This window comes from Bombina bombina, chromosome 2 (assembly GCF_027579735.1).
Source record: "Bombina bombina isolate aBomBom1 chromosome 2, aBomBom1.pri, whole genome shotgun sequence".
Lineage (NCBI taxonomy): Eukaryota > Metazoa > Chordata > Amphibia > Anura > Bombinatoridae > Bombina > Bombina bombina.
The window spans coordinates 805,853,775-805,874,189 of NC_069500.1; the positions used below are offsets into that span (position 1 = coordinate 805,853,775).

Consider the following 20,415-nt stretch of genomic DNA (forward strand, 5'->3'; position numbering starts at 1 on the left):
AGTAGGCTCAGTGAGGTTGAACTTGGAGATGGTAGTGAATGTAAGTCATATTGAGTACATAAAAACAATTAGGCCTAGAGTACAAGGCGAGAGTTACTAATTGCATCTGACGCATTACCACGGACTCAGTATTGCTCTTATTGGCATTACAAGTCACTGGTTAAAAAATGTAACAAAAGACTTGTTTTTTTGTGTGTGGTGCAAAATTTGATTTATACTTATAATGGGAATCACTAATTACCTCAATATTATAATTTTTTATTAGTTAAACGGACATTAAACACCAAATAAATGCTAAATAGAATGATGCATTCCAAGAAAAGATTAGTATGAGAATAACATGTAGATGTACTTTTTTAAAGTTTCATTAGCTGCTTAAATGTTGACAAAATAAGTGAAACGTTTTAGTGTCTATAAAACAATTGGAGCTGCCATGTTGTAACTTAGGTTACCTTCTCTTTTGTGGCCAATTAGGGACAGTTATAAATAGGTCAGTAGACTGTGCAGCCAATGGCTGTGTGGAATATAACAGTGTTCTGCACTTTCTAACAGGAACTGAAATGTTTACAATTTCAGAATGGAATTACAGGTAAAGGGGACAAAATATATAATGAAAGTATATTGTAGAGTTTTTTTTATATACATATAGGGGTAAGCACTAAGCAGAGGGTCCATGGGAGGGGGAATATAGTTAAGGAATCATTTAAGTTAAGGTAGGGTGTTCTTGAGGTGGGAGTCCACTGTAGGGATGGCAGAAACAACATCCAAAATCCAAAATGTTGCCATTTTCTTTACAAAACTGCAAAAAGTCATCTAAGTTTTAATTAATTTTGTTTATGTTATTTATTATGTGGTTTCAACCCCTGAAGGATAAAACTCCATAAAACTAATAATAAGTTTTAAAAAGAACTACTACTGGTCTGCTTCCATCTTACAGGAAAAGTCTGTTTCTTTGTGCAGTCAACGAATGAATGTAGCACCAATATCCAAGTTTATAACTCCCCCAACGAGAACCATATATTAGACAGTTAGAGGTTCTGGCAACATTGCACTTTGCTTGGTCTCAGTCCATCTGTAGTGAGAGGGACACTGATATCCACAACATTGTTCCTGGGTGACTCCTCATTAGCCAACCTGTCCGCAATCTGCTTCTGTGATACTATGTGATAGATTTCTGTAGGTATAAAAAAGAATGCAACATTTCAGTTTTGTTTCTAGAATACGTCTGAGAAAAAAATACAGTTCAAATATTTCCTTGATTTCAAAACATGTCTACTGCACATGGTACATTAATAGTTTGTTGTTAGATGTTAATATATAACTATATTTGTATAATTGTGGAGAAAGATTGCACTGCAGTATTTTCTACCATTTAAATCCCTGTAATCACATCTAGGGATGGGCGAATGTGTTTATATCCGAATTCGAATGTTAGAACAAATGTTATTGTAGAAATTTGATTTACATAATAGAATGTTGATAAGAACAAATATTCTTAAAAATTCGATTTTCAAATGTTATTTACTGTTTTCGAATGTCACATTCGAATTCGAATGTCACATTCAAATTCGAATGTTACATTCGAATATCACATTCGAATTCGAATATTACATTTATAAAACACAATTGTAGACTAGAAACACTATTTCGAATGTCACATTCAAATCGAATATCCCAATCGAATCGAATGTCACATTCGAATTCGAATATTACATTTATAAAACACAGTATTAGACTAGAAATACTATTTCAAATTCGAATGTTACATTCGAATCGAATATCACATTTGAATCGAATATCACATTTAAAATACAGTATTAGACTAGAAATACTATTTCAAATTCGAATGTGACATTCAAATTCGAATGTAGCATTCGAATTCGAATATTACATTTATTAAACACAGTTGTAGACTAGAAATACTATTGCAAATTTGAATGTCACATTCGAATTCGAATGTCACATTCGAATATTACATTTCGCAATTGAATGAATACATAGCTAAACATTCTATTATTCGAACAAATATTTTCTAATTTTATTGAAAAATTCGAAAACGAAAATAGAATGTTATATAAACATTCAAAATTTGATTCGAACAAACGAATGTATCAAAATTCGTTTTAAATTTCAAATTTTTAGAAACATTCGCCCATCCCTAATCACATCCCTCAATTGGTCATTAACATTTAGCTTCATTGAAGAAAGAAAAGACCTCTAGAATGAAGCAAACACATTAGGGAATTTTGTTTAGCTAGTAGTGTTAGTTTGCACCTTTGGCAAGCATGAAGAGTGGCTCCTTTAGGAGGGCATTGTAGGGTACAGTCATGTAATAGAGTACCTTACTTGCAGGATGTGGAGAGCATTTTTGGTGGTGGAGACCTTTGAGGGATCTTATGACGTGTCATGGTTAGGGTTAAAAGTAATGAGGGAGGTAAAAGGTTTAAAGGGCCATAATACCCAAATGTTTAAACACTTGAAAGTGATGCAGTATAGCTGTAAAAAGCTGACTAGAAAATATCACCTGAACATCTCTATGTAAAAAAGAAAGATATATTTTACCTCAATAGTTCCTCAGTAGCCACATCCCATTGTAAAGGACTTCTAAGCAACAAATCAGTATGTCTGTCCTGGGACAGCGGAAGGGGCAAGCTTTCATGCACTCTCATCTTATTTCCCTATTCAGTGTAAGGAAGTTTACAATGAAATCTCATGAGAGTTAAGTGAAATCTCATGAGATCACAGTAAAAGAGTTCATGACCTCAGCACTGTTGATGCTGATTGGCTGCTGTTCATTTCAATATTTTTTTTATTTGTTTTACCTGCAGCTGAGCAGCAGCTGAGTATAACTTTTTACACAGAACTTACTCTGCTGAGCTGAGGCAATTGTGAGGTAAAATATCTTCCTTTTTTACATAGAGATTCTCAGGTGATATTCCTGTCAGCTTTTTACAGTTATACTGCATCAGTTTCAAGTGATTTAGCATATGAGCATTATGTCCCTTTAAGAGAATAACTATGGGAGTAGTGGCATGTGTGGTTAGGTTAAAGGAATATTGTCATATATGTGTTTTTTTGTAATATTGTGTTTCATGTCCTCTGGGTTAGGTGTATTGTGCCTTTAAAGAAGCCTGGAAGATTCTAATCCACCTGAGTAACAGGACTGTGTGCATCTTTTATATATATATATATATATATATATATATATATATATATATATATATATATATATATATATATATGTGTGTGTGTGTGTGTGTGTGTGTGTATATGTAACTTTGTGTTTTGAGTCTTTCTTCTGTGTGTGTTCTACGGCTTTCACAGAACTTGTAAGCTTTGACAGTATATGCTTCTATTTGACATCTGATTTAAACTGCTTTTGTATTTTAAATAATCCTCTGACAATTTATATTTATATTTGATTCCAGGTACTCAGACATTTCCTATTTTGACAATTTAAATTTGTATGTCTCTTAGCTTGACTTGGTTTTCCGTGAGATATTCCCCTTCCCTGATCATTTTTATTTTGGATATTGACTCTTGGTTTCATTATGTTTTTCTTGAGACATTACTCAGATTAATATTGTATCTGTCTGAGTTGTTTTGAACGTAACTATCTGACTATGTACCATCCATTTCCCTGTTTGCATTATTTGCTATTTCCCTGTCTATTCTATCCTTGTTACGTCCCTAATTGTCCTCAGCCTAAGAGAGAGATAAATAGAATAAAACAAATCCATGCACATTACTTTATCAAAACTAAAGTACTTTATAGAAACTAATGGCCAGATTAAGTGGATCACTATTTAAAGGGACAGTCTAGTATAAATTAAACTTTCATTATTCAGCTAGGACTTTTAATTTTAATCAACTTTTCAATTTACTTTTATCATCAAATTTGCTTTTTTCTCTTGCTATTCTTAGTTTAAACTAAACATACGTAGGCTCATATGCAGATTTATAAGCCTTTGAGGGCTGCCTCTTATCACATGCTTTTCAGATCACTTTTCAACACAAAGAGGCAGAAAGTACACATAGGCCATATAGATAACACTCGCCTAGATTTAGAGTTCTGCGTTAGCCGTCAAAAAGGGGTCCTAATGCTCCTTTTTACCGCCCGCTGGTATTTAGAGTCACGCAGGAAAGGGTCTACAGCTCACATCCCTACCGCGATTCCAGGCTACCGCAGATCCCCTTACGCCAATTGCGTATCCTATCTTTTCAATGGGATCTGCCTAATGCTGGTATTTGGAGTCTTGGGAGAAGTAAGCGGTAGACCCTCTACCGACAAGACTCCTAACGCCAAAAAAAGTCAGTAGATAAGAGGTTTATGGGCTAACGCGTGAATATAAAGCTCTTAACTACTGTGCTCTAAAGTACACTAACACCCATAAACTACCTATGTACCCCTAAACCGAGGCCCCCAACATCGCCGCCACTATAAAAAAAAATATTTAACCCCTAATCTGCCGACCGGACACCGCCGACACCTACATTATAGCTATAAACCCCTAATCTGCTGCCTGTAACATTGCCGACCCCTATATTATATTTATTAACCCCTAATCTGCCCCCCAACGTCGCCATTACCTAACTACACTTATTAACCCCTAATCTGCCGACCGGACCTCGCCGCCACTATAATAAATGTATTAACCCCTAAACCGACGCAATCCCGCCTCGCAAACACTAGAATAAATAGTATTAACCCCTAATCTGCCCTCCCTAACATCGCCGCCACCTACCTACAATTATTAACCCCTAATCTCCCGCCCGCACCGTCGCCGCTACTATAATAAAGTTATTAACCCCTAAACCTAACTCTAACTCTAACCCTAACCCTAACACCCCCCCTAACATAAATATAATTAATATTAGAAAAATAATATTGCTAAAATTAACTAAATTATTCCTATTTAAAACTAAATACTTACCTATAAAATAAACCCTAATATAGCTACAATATAATTAATAATTACATTGTAGCTATTTTAGGATTTATATTTATTTTACAGGCAACTTTGTATTTATTTTAACTAGGTACAATAGCTATTAAATAGTTATTAACTATTTAATAGCTACCTAGTTAAAATAAATACAAAATTACCTGTAAAATAAATCCTAACCTAAGTTACAATTAAACCTAACACTACACTATCATTAAATTAATTAAATAAATTACCTACAATTACCTAAAATAAAATACAATAAAATAAACTATTCTATAATACAAAAAAAACAAACACTAAATTACAAAAAATAAAAAAGAATTACAAGCAGTTTAAACTAATTACACCTAATCTAAGCCCCCTAATAAAATAAAAAAGCCCCCCAAAATAAAAAAATTCCCTACCCTATTCTAAAATACAAAAATAATCAGCTCTTTTACCAGCCCTTAAAAGGACTTTTTGCGGGGCCTTGCCCCAAAGTAATCAGCTCTTTTGTCTGAAAATAAAATACAATACCCCCCCCCAACATTACAACCCACCACCCACATACCCCTACTCTAACCCACCCAAACCCCCCTTAAAAAACCTAACCCCCTGAAGATCTCCCTACCTTGAGTCGTCTTCACTCAGCCGAGCCGAATTCTTCATCCAAGGTGCGCAGAGGAGGTCCTTCATCCGGTAGAAGTCTTCATCCAAGCGGGGAAAGAAGAGGTCTTTCATCCGGTAGAAGTGTTCATCAAGGCGGCGTCTTCAATCTTCATCCATCCGGAGCGGAGCGATCTTCAAAGGAGCCGACGCGGAGCCATCCTCTTCTACCGACGGACTAACGACGAATGAAGGTTCCTTTAAGGGATCAGCCAATCGGAATTAAGGTAGAAAAAAATCTGATTGGCTGATGCGATCAGCCAATCAGATTGAAGTTCAATCCGATTGGCTGATCCAATCAGCCAATCGTATTGAACTCGCATTCTATTGGCTGATCGGAACAGCCAATAGAATGCGAGTTCAATACGATTGGATTCGATTAATAACTTCCTAGTTAAAATAAATACAAATTTACCTGTAAAATAAACCCTAACCTAAGTTACAATTACACCTAACACTACACTATAATTAAACTAATTACCTAAGCTACCTACAATTAATTACAATTAAATTAAATAAACTAAATTACGAAAAAAACAAACACTAAATTGCAGAAAATAAAAAAAGAATTACAAGAATTTTAAACTAATTACACCTAATCTAATCCCCCTAATAAAATAAAAAAGCCCCCCAAAATAATAAAATTCCCTACTCTATGCTAAATTACAAATAGCCCTCAAAAGGGCCTTTTGCGGGGCATTGCCCCAAAGTAATCAGCTCTTTCACCTGTAAAAAAAAATACAATACCCCCCAACATTAAAACCCACCACCCACACACCCAACCCTACTCTAAAACCCACCCAATCCCCCCTTAAAAAAACCTAACACTACCCCCTTGAAGATCACCCTACCTTGAGACGTCTTCACCCAGCCGGGCACAAGTGGTCCTCCAGAGGGTCCGAAGTCTTCATCCTATCCGGCCAGAAGAGGACATCCAGACTGGCAGAAGGCTTCATCCAGGCGGCATCTATTATCTTCATCCTTCCGGAGCGGAGCCGGTCCATCTTCAAGACATCCGACGCGGAGTATCCTCTTCATCCGACGGCCGACGACTGAATGACTGGTCCTTTAAGTGACGTCATCCAAGATGGCGTCCCTTGAATTCCAATTGGCTGATAGAATCCTAGTTAACTACTGACTTTGCACAGTATACATACAATGTATTCATAAAAAGAACAAGAAGTGCACAAAATGCTAGGAGGTACAGAATACAAATATATAAAACAGTAATATCTGTAGCAGATAAATAGAATTGAATAAATAAGAATGTAAAAATGTATTTAAAATTGAAGCTGATTACTGAGTGAAACAGAAAATGGAATACATTAAATAGCCCCAAGATCGGTTTAGAAACCAGTGTAAAAACCCCAGGCCACTATAAATACGGGGTTATGACTAAAAATATGGAGTAATAATTAAACCAGTCATATAAATGATATAGTGATAAGTCCAGTTCTGATTGCACTGATTAGTGTGCGTTATTGTACTATAAATGGAACAAGTGAGAAAATGTCAGACTCCAAATGTTCGTGTGGTAACAATGTCCATATACAGAAGTGTGAGAAAAGGTCCTAAACAACTTTCATATGTTTAATGAATAACAAACAGGGTCAGATGTCAAAAGCTTCAACTTTTGGGTTTGAGGGATGTCAGGGCTTAGTACAATGTATGCATCACTAAACTGTTGTATTCTTTTAAAGCATCAATATACACAAGTAACCTAGTCCTTTTACTATTGATAATACTGAACAGACTGAGTTTTTCCTGCACTTTCATTAGGGAATAAAACGCTAAAAAAATCTCTTTCCATAAAAGTTCAGCTTACCTGTCAAGATGTTCTTAAATGATTCTTCTACATTAGTAGAGTCCAAAGCAGATGTTTCTATAAATGACAAGTTGTTTTTTTCTGTAAATGTTAAAGAAATAAATGGGAGTTTATCGTGGATAAAAAAATAATTTTCATTAAAGTGATAGTAAACTAGGAATCACGTGTTTGGGCCAATCAAAAGCACTTTTCCTTGCAGTGATGACCCCCGCCGGCTCCCTTCACGGTCTCTTTTTTTTAAATTTTATTATTATGTTAAAGGGATACTTAATGCAAATTTTTTCTTTCTTTCATGTAATTAGCAAGAGTCCATGAGCTAGTGACGTATGGGATATACATTCCTACCAGGAGGGGCAAAGTTTCCCAAACCTCAAAATGCCTATAAATACACCCCTCACCACACCCACAAATCAGTTTTACAAACTTTGCCTCCTATGGAGGTGGTGAAGTAAGTTTGTGCTAGATTCTACGTTGATATGCGCTCCTCAGCAGGTTGGAGCCCGGTTTTCCTCTCAGCGTGCAGTGAATGTCAGAGGGATGTGAGGAGAGTATTGCCTATTTGAATTCAATAATCTCCTTCTACGGGGTCTATTTCATAGGTTCTCTGTTATCGGTCGAAGAGATTCATCTCTTACCTCCCTTTTCAGATCGACGATATACTCTTATATATATACCATTACCTTTGCTGATTTTCGTTTCAGTACTGGTTTGGCTTTCTACAACATGTAGATGAGTGTCCTGGGGTAAGTAAGTCTTATTTTCTGTGACACTCTAAGCTATGGTTGGGCACTTTTTTATTAAGTTCTAAATATATGTATTCAAACATTTATTTGCCTTGACTCAGGATGTTCAACATTCCTTATTTTCAGACAGTCAGTTTCATATTTGGGATAATGCATATGAATAAATCAATTTTTTCTTACCTTAAAATTTGACTTTTTCCCTGTGGGCTGTTAGGCTCGCGGGGGCTGAAAATGCTTCATTTTATTGCGTCATTCTTGGCGCTGACTTTTTTGGCGCAAATTTTTTTTTCTGTTTCCGGCGTCATACGTGTCGCTGGAAGTTGCGTCATTTTTGACGTTCTTTTGCGCCAAAAGTGTCGGCGTTCAGGATGTGGCGTTATTTTTGGCGCCAAAAGCATTTAGGCGCCAAATAATGTGGGTGTCTTTTTTGGCACTAAAAAAATATGGGCGTCACTATTGTCTCCACATTATTTAAGTCTCATTATTTTTTGCTTCTGGTTGCTAGAAGCTTGTTCACTGGCATTTTTTCCCATTCCTGAAACTGTCATTTAAGGAATTTGATCAATTTTGCTTTATATGTTGTTTTTTCTATTACATATTGCAAGATGTCCCACGTTGAAACTGAGTCAGAAGATACTTCTGGAAAATCGCTGCCTGGTGCTGGAGCTACCAAAGCTAAGTGTATTTGCTGTAAACTTATGGTATCTGTTCCTCCAGCTGTTGTTTGTACTGATTGTCATGACAAACTTGTTAATGCAAATAATATTTCCTTTAGTACTGTTACATTACCTGTTGCTGTTCCGTCAACATCTAATACTCAGAGTGTTCCTGATAACATAAGAGATTTTGTTTCTAAATCTATTAAGAAGGCTATGTCTGTTATTCCTCCTTCTACTAAACGTAAAAAGTCTTTTAAAACTTCTCATTTTTCAGATGAATTTTTAAATGAACATCATCATTCTGATTCTGATAATGGTTCTTCTGGTTCAGAGGATTCTGTCTCAGAGGTTGATGCTGATAAATCTTCATATTTATTTAAAATGGAATTTATTCGTTCTTTACTTAAAGAAGTCCTAATTGCATTAGAAATTGAGGATTCTGGTCCTCTTGATACTAAATCTAAACGTTTAGATAAGGTTTTTAAATCTCCTGTAGTTATTCCAGAAGTTTTTCCTGTCCCTGGTGCTATTTCTGAAGTAATTTCCAGGGAATGGAATAATTTGGGTAATTCATTTACTCCTTCTAAACGTTTTAAGCAATTATAGCCTGTGCCATCTGACAGATTAGAGTTTTGGGACAAAATCCCTAAGGTTGATGGGGCTGTCTCTACTCTTGCTAAGCGTACTACTATTCCTACGGCAGATGGTACTTCCTTTAAGGATCCTTTAGATAGGAAAATTGAATCCTTTCTAAGAAAAGCTTACCTGTGTTCAGGTAATCTTCTTAGACCTGCTATATCATTAGTGGATGTTGCTGCAGCTTCAACTTTTTGGTTAGAAGCTTTAGCGCAACAAGTAACAGATCATAATTCTCATAGCATTATTATCCTTCTTCAACATGCTAATAATTTTATTTGTGATGTCATCTTTGATATCATTAGAGTTGATGTCAGGTATATGTCTCTAGCTATTTTAGCTAGAAGAGCTTTATGGCTTAAAACTTGGAATGCTGATATGTCTTCTAAGTCTACTCTGCTTTCCCTTTCTTTCCAGGGTAATAAATTATTTGGTTCTCAGTTGGATTCTATTATCTCAACTGTTACTGGAGGGAAAGGAACTTTTTTACCACAGGATAAAAAATCTAAAGGTAAATTTAGGTCTAATAATCGTTTTCGTTCCTTTCGTCGCAACAAGGAACAAAAGCCTGATCCTTCATCCTCAGGAGCGGTATCAGTTTGGAAACCATCTCCAGTCTGGAATAAATCCAAGCCTTTTAGAAAATCAAAGCCAGCTCCTAAGTCCACATGAAGGTGCGGCCCTCATTCCAGCTCAGCTGGTAGGGGGCAGATTACGTTTTTTCAAAGAAATTTGGATCAATTCCGTTCACAATCTTTGGATTCAGAACATTGTTTCAGAAGGGTACAGAATTGGCTTCAAGATAAGGCCTCCTGCAAAGAGATTTTTTCTTTCCCGTGTCCCAGTAAATCCAGTGAAAGCTCAAGCATTTCTGAAATGTGTTCCAGAACTGGAACTGGCATAATTACTCCAGCCAACTCTAGATCTGAAACAGGGGCTGGGGTTTTATTCAAATCTCTTCACTGTACCAAAGAAGGAGAATTCCTTCAGACCAGTTCTGGATCTAAAAATATTGAATCGTTATGTAAGGATACCAACATTCAAAATGGTAACTGTAAGGACTATCCTGCCTTTTGTTCAGCAAGGGCATTATATGTCTACAATAGATTTACAGGATGCATATCTGCATATTCCGATTCATCCAAATCACTATCAGTTTCTGAGATTCTCTTTCCTAGACAAGCATTACCAGTTTGTGGCTCTGCCGTTTGGCCTAGCAACAGCTCCAAGAATTTTTACAAAGGTTCTCGGTGCCCTTCTGTCTGTAATCAGAGAACAGGGTATTGTGGTATTTCCTTATTTGGACGATATCTTGGTACTTGCTCAGTCTTTACATTTAGCAGAATCTCATACGAATCGACTTGTGTTGTTTCTTCAAGATCATGGTTGGAGGATCAATTTACCAAAAAGTTCATTGATTCCTCAGACAAGGGTAACCTTTTTAGGTTTCCAGATAGATTCAGTTTCCATGACTCTATCTTTGACAGACAAGAGACGTCTAAAATTGATATCAGCTTGTCGAAACCTTCAGTCACAATCATTCCCTTCGGTAGCCTTATGCATGGAAATTCTAGGTCTTATGACTGCTGCATCGGACGCGATCCCCTTTGCTCGTTTTCACATGCGACCTCTTCAGCTCTGTATGCTGAACCAGTGGTGCAGGGATTACACAAAGATATCTCAATTAATATCTTTAAAACCGATTGTACGACACTCTCTGACGTGGTGGACAGATCACCATCGTTTAGTTCAGGGGGCTTCTTTTGTTCTTCCGACCTGGACTGTAATTTCAACAGATGCAAGTCTTACAGGTTGGGGAGATGTGTGGGGGTCTCTGACAGGACAAGGGGTTTGGGAATCTCAGGAGGTGAGATTACCGATCAATATTTTGGAACTCCGTGCAATTTTCAGAGCTCTTCAGTCTTGGCCTCTTCTAAAGAGAGAATCGTTCATTTGTTTTCAGACAGACAATGTCACAACTGTGGCATACATCAATCATCAAGGAGGGACTCACAGTCCTCTGGCTATGAAAGAAGTATCTCGAATTCTGGTTTGGGCGGAATCCAGCTCCTGTCTAGTTTCTGCGGTTCATATCCCAGGTATAGACAATTGGGAAGCGGATTATCTCAGTCGCCAAACGTTACATCCGGGCGAATGGTCTCTTCACCCAGAGGTATTTCTTCAGATTGTTCAAATGTGGGGACTTCCAGAAATAGATCTGATGGCCTCTCATCTAAACAAGAAACTTCCCAGGTATCTGTCCAGATCCAGGGATCCTCAAGCAGAAGCAGTGGATGCATTGTCACTTCCTTGGAAGTATCATCCTGCCTATATCTTTCCGCCTCTAGTTCTTCTTCCAAGAATAATCTCCAAGATTCTGAAGGAATGCTTGTTTGTTCTGCTGGTAGCTCCAGCATTGCCTCACAGGTTTTGGTATGCGGATCTTGTCCGGATGGCCTCTTGCCAACCGTGGATTCTTCCGTTAAGACCAGACCTTCTGTCGCAAGGTCCTTTTTTCCATCAGGATCTCAAATCCTTAAATTTAAAGGTATGGAGATTGAACGCTTGATTCTTAGTCAAAGAGGTTTCTCTGACTCTGTGATTAATACTATGTAACAGGCTCGTAAATCTGTATCTAGGGAGATATATTATAGAGTCTGGAAGACTTACATTTCTTGGTGTCTTTCTCATCATTTTTCCTGGCATTCTTTTAGAATTCCGAGAATTTTGCAGTTTCTTCAGGATGGTTTGGATAAAGGTTTGTCTACAAGTTCCTTGAAAGGACAAATCTCTGCTCTTTCTGTTCTTTTTCACGGAAAGATTGCTAATCTTCCTGATATTCATTGTTTTGTACAAGCTTTGGTTCGTATAAAACCTGTCATTAAGTCAATTTCTCCTCCTTGGAGTTTGAATTTGGTTCTGGGGGCTCTTCAAGCTCCTCCGTTTGAACCTATGCATTCATTGGACATTAAATTACTTTCTTGGAAAGTTTTGTTCCTTTTGGCCATCTCTTCTGCCAGAAGAGTTTCTGAATTATCTGCTCTTTCTTGTGAGTATCCTTTTCTGATTTTTCACCAGGATAAGGCGGTGTTGCGAACTTCTTTTAAATTTTTACCTAAGGTTGTGAATTCTAACAACATTAGTAGAGAAATTGTGGTTCCTTCATTATGTCCTAATCCTAAGAATTCTAAGGAGAAATCATTGCATTCTTTGGATGTAGTTAGAGCTTTGAAATATTATGTTGAAGCTACTTAGAATTTTCGAAAGACTTCTAGTCTATTTGTTATCTTTTCCGGTTCTAGGAAAGGTCAGAAGGCCTCTGCCATTTCTTTGGCATCTTGGTTGAAATCTTTAATTCATCATGCTTATGTTGAGTCGGGTAAAACTCCGCCTCAATGGATTACAGCTCATTCTACTAGGTCAGTTTCTACTTCCTGGGCGTTTAGGAATGAAGCTTCGGTTGATCAGATTTGCAAAGCAGCAACTTGGTCTTCTTTGCATACTTTTACTAAATTCTACCATTTTGATGTGTTTCATTATCCCATACGTCACTAGCTCATGGACTCTTGGTAATTACATGAAAGAAAACATAATTTATGTAAGAACTTACCTGATAAATTCATTTCTTTCATATTAGCAAGAGTCCATGAGGCCCACCCTTTTTTGTGGTGGTTATGATTTTTTTTTTGTATAAAGCACAATTATTCCAATTCCTTATATTTTTTGCTTGGCACTTTTTTCTTATCACCCCACTTCTTGGCTATTCGTTAAACTGATTTGTGGGTGTGGTGAGGGGTGTATTTATAGGCATTTTGAGGTTTGGGAAACTTTGCCCCTCCTGGTAAGAATGTATATCCCATACGTCACTAGCTCATGGACTCTTGCTAATATGAAAGAAATGAATTTATCAGGTAAGTTCTTACATAAATTATGTTTTTGTTATTCAGATAGAGCATGCAATTATTTTAAGCAACTTTCTAATTTACTCCTATTATCAATTTTTCTTTGTTCTCTTGCTATCTTTATTTGAAAAAGAAAGTCCAGTCCTTGGACAGCACTTGTTTATTGGTGGATGAATTTATCCACCAATCAGCAAGAACAACCCAGGTTGTTCACCAAAAATGGGCAGGCATCTAAACTTACATTCTTGCTTTTCAAATAAAGATACCAAGAGAATGAATAACATTTGCTAATAGGAGAATATTAGAAAGTTGCTTAAAATCGCATGCTCTATCTGAATCACAAAAGAAAAAATGTGGGTTCAGTGTCCCTTTAATGCATTTTGTTCTCTGTCCAATATTAAGCATAGTCGTATGACTCGCTATTTCCAATGTGAATATATAGCGCATGTGCATTGGCGCTGATTCAGCCACATTTTGTTCTCTGTCCAATATTAAGCATAGTCGTATGACTCGCTATTTCCAATGTGAATATATAGCGCATGTGCATTGGCGCTGATTCAGCCAGCCACGTGTAGCCAATCGGATTTTACTGTAGCATAAAGTAAACAGAGAATCTTGTGATTCTCTGTTTACTTTGCTAGCATCATAGGCTACACTGCGCATGTGACAATCCACCGGGGCCCACCTGAGAATACATGTAGAGCGGGTTTCACTGCTCTACGCATAGTGAGTGACATGTGAAGTGGGTGGACTGCTCTAAATGTCACTAGTTTGTTCACAGAGCGGTCGTAAAGGTTAAGGAAAGGGTGTTGATTGACATCTATTATAAAGTAAAACATTTTAAAAAGTACTTTTTCTGAAAAATAACTATGCAGTTTTGTTTAATACTTAATTCATTATCAGTTGGCATTTAGATAATATGATAGCAGGCTTTGCCCTAATCTTTCTTCCTTTAAATTTTCCCTGACGACTTTTCTGTTCAGAGAAGCCTACCACCCAACTCAATAATATATTAATTTCACTTCCCTCATCTAACTCTGCATTAACATCTCTCTCAATCTTCCAGTGCTCACCTCCTGTTTCTCAACCTCCTACCCTTCTAGATTGTAAGTTCCCACGGGAATAGTGCCCTCAATTCCTACTGTACGTGTTTGTAAATTGTGTCCTGTCTCTTACAAGTTTTATATCATTGTTTTTTTTAAATTAATTGTACCCATGGACAAAACTGCAGAATATGTTGGCGCTTCATAAATAAAGTATAATAATAAATAAAATAGCGTTGACCATCACTTTAAATAACATAACTGAATTTTCACAAGAAACTGTGCTTTTTGTTTATTTATTAACCATCCTTTCCAATAAATGTTTATCATATTGTTACAAACACTGAGGCAACGCAGCTGCTATGTAATGCTCCAGTGCCTATGTATATATGCTCTTCAACAAAGGATACCAAAAAGCAAGTGAATACAAAACTAAATCTGACCCAGTGACATTTTTGTTATCTGCCTTAAAATTCAGTTCAGCCACCTCAAATGCAGACTTGATAGGGAAACGCTATATAACTGTAGAAAATAAATGAAGCCTAACTGCTGAAATTTACCTGAGAAAGCCCGGGCCTCATCTGTTGGCACAGCTCGGAGGTGGCGTAAATCACTCTTGTTCCCAACCAGCATTATGACGATGTTATTGTCCGCATGATCCCTCAACTCCTTTAGCCAGCGCTCTACATTTTCATATGTCAGATGTTTGGCGATATCGTAAACCAGAAGGGCCCCTACTGCACCCCTGTAATAACTGCAGAAGAGAAGGAAAAACATAGAAGTATATGCTGCAGGTTAGCCATATGTAAATGATATTTTACAAGAGTTCAAGGTGTTTTCTGAGTTGTTAAAGGCACATTCTAGTGGAAATCTTGAATAAAGCATTTTTTAAATAAACAACCAATGCTATTTCAGTAATAGCATTTACTGTGCTCTAGTGACAGTTCTAAGGAGGGTGCTAGTGGGTGTTGTGCACCCTTAAAGGGATACTAACCCCTCATTTTTTCTTTCATGATTCAGATAGAGCATGCAATTTTAATCAACTTTCTAATTTACTTCTATTATTAATTTTTCTTTGTTCTCATGTTATCTTGATTTGAAAAAGCAGTAATAAAAGGTTAGGAGCCGGCCTATTTATTATCAAACAACTGTGTTTACTCTTTTTAAATCATAATGACAACAGAAACTACCCAAATGACCCTGATCAAAAGTTTACATACCCTGGTGATTTTGGCCTAATAACATGCACACAAGTTGACACAAAGGGGTTTGAATGGCTATTAAAGGTAGCCATCCTCACCTGTGATCTGTTTTCTTGTAATTAGTGTGTGTGTATAAAAGGTCAATGAGTTTCTGGACTCCTGACAGACCCTTGCATCTTTCATCCAGTGCTGCACTGACGATTCTGGATTCTGAGTCATGGGGAAAGCAAAACAATTGTTAAAGATATCCAAGGAATTGAGAATGCAAATCAGCAGTGTTCAAACTCTAATAAAGAAGTGGAAAATGAGGGGTTCTGTTGAAACCAAACCATGGTCAGGTAGACCAACTAAAATTTCAGCCACAACTGCCAGGAAAATTATTCAGGATGCAAAGACAAACCCACAAATAACTTCAGGTGAAATACAGGACATGGGTGTGGATGTTTCAAGATGCACAATAAGGAGGCACTTGAAGAAAGATGGGCTGCATGGTCGAGTCGCCAGTAGAAAGCCATTACTACGCAAATGCCACAAAGTATCCCGCTTACAATACGCCAAATAGCACAGAGACAAGCCTCAAACCTTCTGGCACAAAGTCATTTGGAGTGATGAGACCAAAATTGAGCTTTTTGGCCACAAACATAAACGCTGCATTTGGAGAGGAGTCAACAAGGCCTATGATGAGAGGTAAACCATTCCTAATGTGAAACACAGAGGTGGATCACTGATTTTTGGGGATGTGTGAGCTACAAAGGCACAAGAAATTTGGTCAGAATTGATGGCAAGATGAATGCAGTATGTTATCAAACAGAACGCCTAATTTTCCACTTCTTGATTAGAGTTTGAACACTGCTGCTTTGCTTTCTCAATTCCTTTGATATCTTTTTATATCCCTTTCCTGTTTTATACAGTTCAACTACCTTTTCCCGCAGATCCTTTGACAATTCTTTTTCTTTCCCCATGACTCAGAATCCAGAAACGTCAGTTCAGCACTGGATGAAAGATGCAAGGGTCTGTCAGGAGTACAAAACCTCATTGACCTTTTATACACACACACTAATTACAAGCAAACAGATCACAGGTGAGGATGGTTACCTTTAATAGCCATTCAAACCCCTTTGTGTCAACTTGTGTGCATGTTATTAGGCCAAAATCACCAGGGTATGTAAACTTATGAGCACAACTGTATGTTGCAAAGTTGTTTTTCTACATACAATTAATCATTATTAATATCTCTAAGTGTCTAATGTCCCTTTAAAGAAACATTTAAAAAAATTTAATCAATGCTATACATCAGTAGTTAAAGTCTAACATAGCATTTTTTTTAAAAAAATGTTTTTATTAAGTACTGTAATTTATGCCAATGAGTCCAAGTAGTATGTTTATAGTCCAGAAGTGGAGTGCCAGCAAAGTTATTAAAAGTACCTCCTTGGTCAATTGTTCCATAGGTTTGTCAACCCTGGTCTAAAACCACCTCCAATGTGCAAATAACTAGAGAAGAATACAATGGTGAGTATGCGAATGCAAGCGCATGTGACCTTTACCCATGAGCATCACACGTGGAACACTGATAGCTTTTACTTGCTGAATGTCCCTTTAAGTTTACTTCAGTTGAGAGTCACATCGACAACATAAGTCCTCACACTTGGTCCTTGTAACAAATAAACTGCAGTAAGCAGTCCTTTGTGAGTATTGTGGCCCTATGTAATTAAATCACATAATTGGGGAATCTCATGATAAACTTTATAATTTTCAGTTGTATGATTTTATTTTACTTCCTACAAAAAGGCCTTCATATTTCTTTAATATTTTAAGCAAAATTTTAATTGTGTACATTATCCAAAATATGATTAGTTTGTCCACCAAATGCCACAGAAACCAGAAATGGACATTTTCTTATAAGGGATGACAATCTGCTTTTTTTTTCTAGGTGGAAAATTATTCTCCCACAGATGGTTGTAATTATTCTAAATCTAAAGGTGGTCGTGCTTCATATGTACAGAGATACAAGGGGTGAACACACCCTAAAATGCTTAAATTGAACTACATAATTAAGCTCCACCTTATTTAACACATACAGAGACTAGGATTTTTTTGCCAGTATGTAGATAAGCGTCAAGATTTTTGAAGTCCGGAGAAGGATTGGTTACCTTTGTTTGTGGTGCTAAGCAATGCACACACACACAGGGTAAGTCAGGGTGGCAAACTTATGACATGAGTTCCAAACCATGCTTGGTTTTATTAGCTGCATTTATAGTACTTAAAGGGACATAATACCCAAACGTTGAAGCACATCAAAGTAATGCAGCATAGCTGTAAAAACCTGACTAGAAAATATCACCTGAACATCTCTATGTAAAAAAAGGAAGATATTTTACTTCCAATTTCCTAAGTATTCTGTACACTGTAAAGAGACTTTAAGCAGCCAGTCAGGATGCTTGTCCCTGGACTTGCAATGTTGTGTGCATCTGTCATGTGCAGACAGTCATGTTATTTTCCTATTCAGTGTAAGTTCTATGAAATCTTATGGGATTTCAGTGAAATCTCATGAGATCACAGCAAATGCAAAGCATTACCTTCGCACTGCTGATTGGCTGTTTTTGTTTTTAAACTTGAAGCTGGACAGAAGCGGATTTATATTTTGAGGTAAAATATCTTCTTTTTTTTACATAGAGATGTTCAGGTGATATATTGTCCTGTCAGCATTTTACAGTTATACTGCATCACTTTCAAGTGATTTAGCATATGAGTATTATGTCCCTTTAAAGGGACATTAAACTGTTTGGTACAACTACAGTAGCATGGTTACTACTTACATACTATTGCATTTCCTACTGTACTTGCACTCTCTTTGAAGCTGTTGTCTTATTTTGCCTCAGTACAGAATTAAATCGGTAAAGCTTTGCATTTTATACTGGATGCCGCCATTTTGTAGCTTGCGTATTGTTGCATCCTGTGACAGGAGCAGTTCACTTTCACAGATCTGCTTTTTGACAGCTGTACCTTGCACTTCAGTTTAGCTCACATAATAGAGCTGAAATGTTAAATGTTTGCAGTTTTTTTGCACATACAAAGTTACATAACAAATAAAAGATCCAAGATGGAGGCGCCCAGTGTGAAGAGGCAGAGTTTCAGTAACTAACACTTGGAAGGGATTAAAATAAGACAATGAGTTTGAAGACAGCTACAGACACAGGAGGAAAAACAATAGCGTGGTGCGTAGTAACTATTGTAGTTGTATTCAGCAGTTATTTTTTATTATGAGTCCATGCAATTTAGCAATATAATGAATATAACAATAAAGCTTTAGGGTCAGATTACAAGTGATGATTTTTCTAAAATACCATTTTATATATATATATATATATATATATATATATATATATATATGGTGTATATATATGTGTGTGTGTATTTATGAATTAATATAGCATATTCTGTTATGTGAAGAACATTGGCATGTGAAATATTCATATTTCATGTCGGGTTAGCACTTGAGAAAACTTGATCTGGTTTGTATTCAAGTATGGGTGTTAGTTTTTTTTTCTACTTTCTGTGCTCCATTGAAGTCTATTGGGGAATACGTTAACGTGGTCACAATATTAAAAATTCAGCTTTTTATGCGTTTCGAGTTAGGGCTTGTGTGACACACATAAAAAGACTCCGTCTATCAGAGTTAAATAAATAGCGATCCACTCGTAATCCAGCCCTGAATTGTAAGACCATTCCCTACATTGAAGAACAAGCACAGAGGGCGGGGCTTTCCCTGAGTCTGTCTGAAGTTCTCTCAGAGCCCTCATTTTGTTCTCATTTTGTTCTCCAAGTATTTTACACCTGCAGGCCACAATGATGTAGTTCAACATTTCTATGTAGATAAGTTTGCACCACACAATGTTTAACTGACAGAAAAGTAATGCATTCTAAACTAGAAGCAAGTACAAGTTAAACTGTTGTAAAAACTTTTTAATTTAATTTGTATTTCCTTCAGACTGGGAATTTATTTCAGTGCCAGATGCTCCTCTGTTAACCTCCATCTCCCCTGTCAGGGCCCGATTTTAAAAAGGTCTCTGGGCTGGTGAGATTCTATAAGAATGCTCACCAGTCCTATTTCCCTGGTGAAATTATATAAAGCCACTCTTACCCTGAAAACATGGTGTCTTGCTAAGGGGCATATACTGCATTTTCAAATAGGAAGGAGATGCATACGTTACAAAAGTGAACAATTGAAATCGTAACTTAAAAATTAAAAAAAAAAAGCAAGAAATTTGTACATAGAAGTACAAAATACAAAGCTTAATTGTTGTATTTTTTTAAAAAATGGGCTGAACATGGATGTTCCATGGGTGTGTACGAAATTGTCTCTCAAATCCCAGTGTAATTCTATAAACATTTTCGCACTCCAGTTCTCACTGGTTTAACTGGCGAGTTTTACCAAAATATTCAAAATACTAATTATTCTGAAAGGAAAACCTATGCATCTGAAAATTACAGTGAATTTAAGGTACAGTGCCCTGAAAACAGCATAATTTGATTTGTATTAAGAATAGTATTCATGTTTTAAAACAAGTCGGTTTCCCCTTCTATACTTCGTTCTCCATTGCAAACTTTTACCTAGCAGAGAGCTCTCATTATTTGTATGGGAGACATCACACCAATTTGCAGGGACAGGCCCTTTTTAAATAGAATTCCATGAGGGCTGCCCCTGCGAGCGTTGGCGTGGAAAACCACATCTAGATTTGCGATTTGTATAGAATTGGCCCCTGAGACTTTGAGGTTCAGCACCTTAGAGAATTCAGTGAAGTCAGCCCCTG

At 36.8% G+C, this 20,415-nt stretch overlaps 1 protein-coding gene across 1 annotated transcript in view; it reads right to left on the bottom strand.

The window, feature by feature from the left end:
• Positions 1–237: 237 nt before the first annotated feature.
• The window catches only part of LOC128648029 (ras-related protein Rab-11B-like), a 45,823-nt gene continuing 25,645 nt past the window's right edge, over positions 238–20,415 (bottom strand). Inside the window, exons 3-5 of the mRNA XM_053700716.1 lie at positions 14,963–15,156; positions 7,420–7,500; positions 238–1,174 (exon numbers count right to left, since the gene is read on the bottom strand). Coding sequence (XP_053556691.1) covers positions 1,029–1,174; positions 7,420–7,500; positions 14,963–15,156 — 421 coding nt within the window. The 3' untranslated portion in view covers positions 238–1,028. The remainder of the gene's footprint in view (positions 1,175–7,419; positions 7,501–14,962; positions 15,157–20,415) is intronic.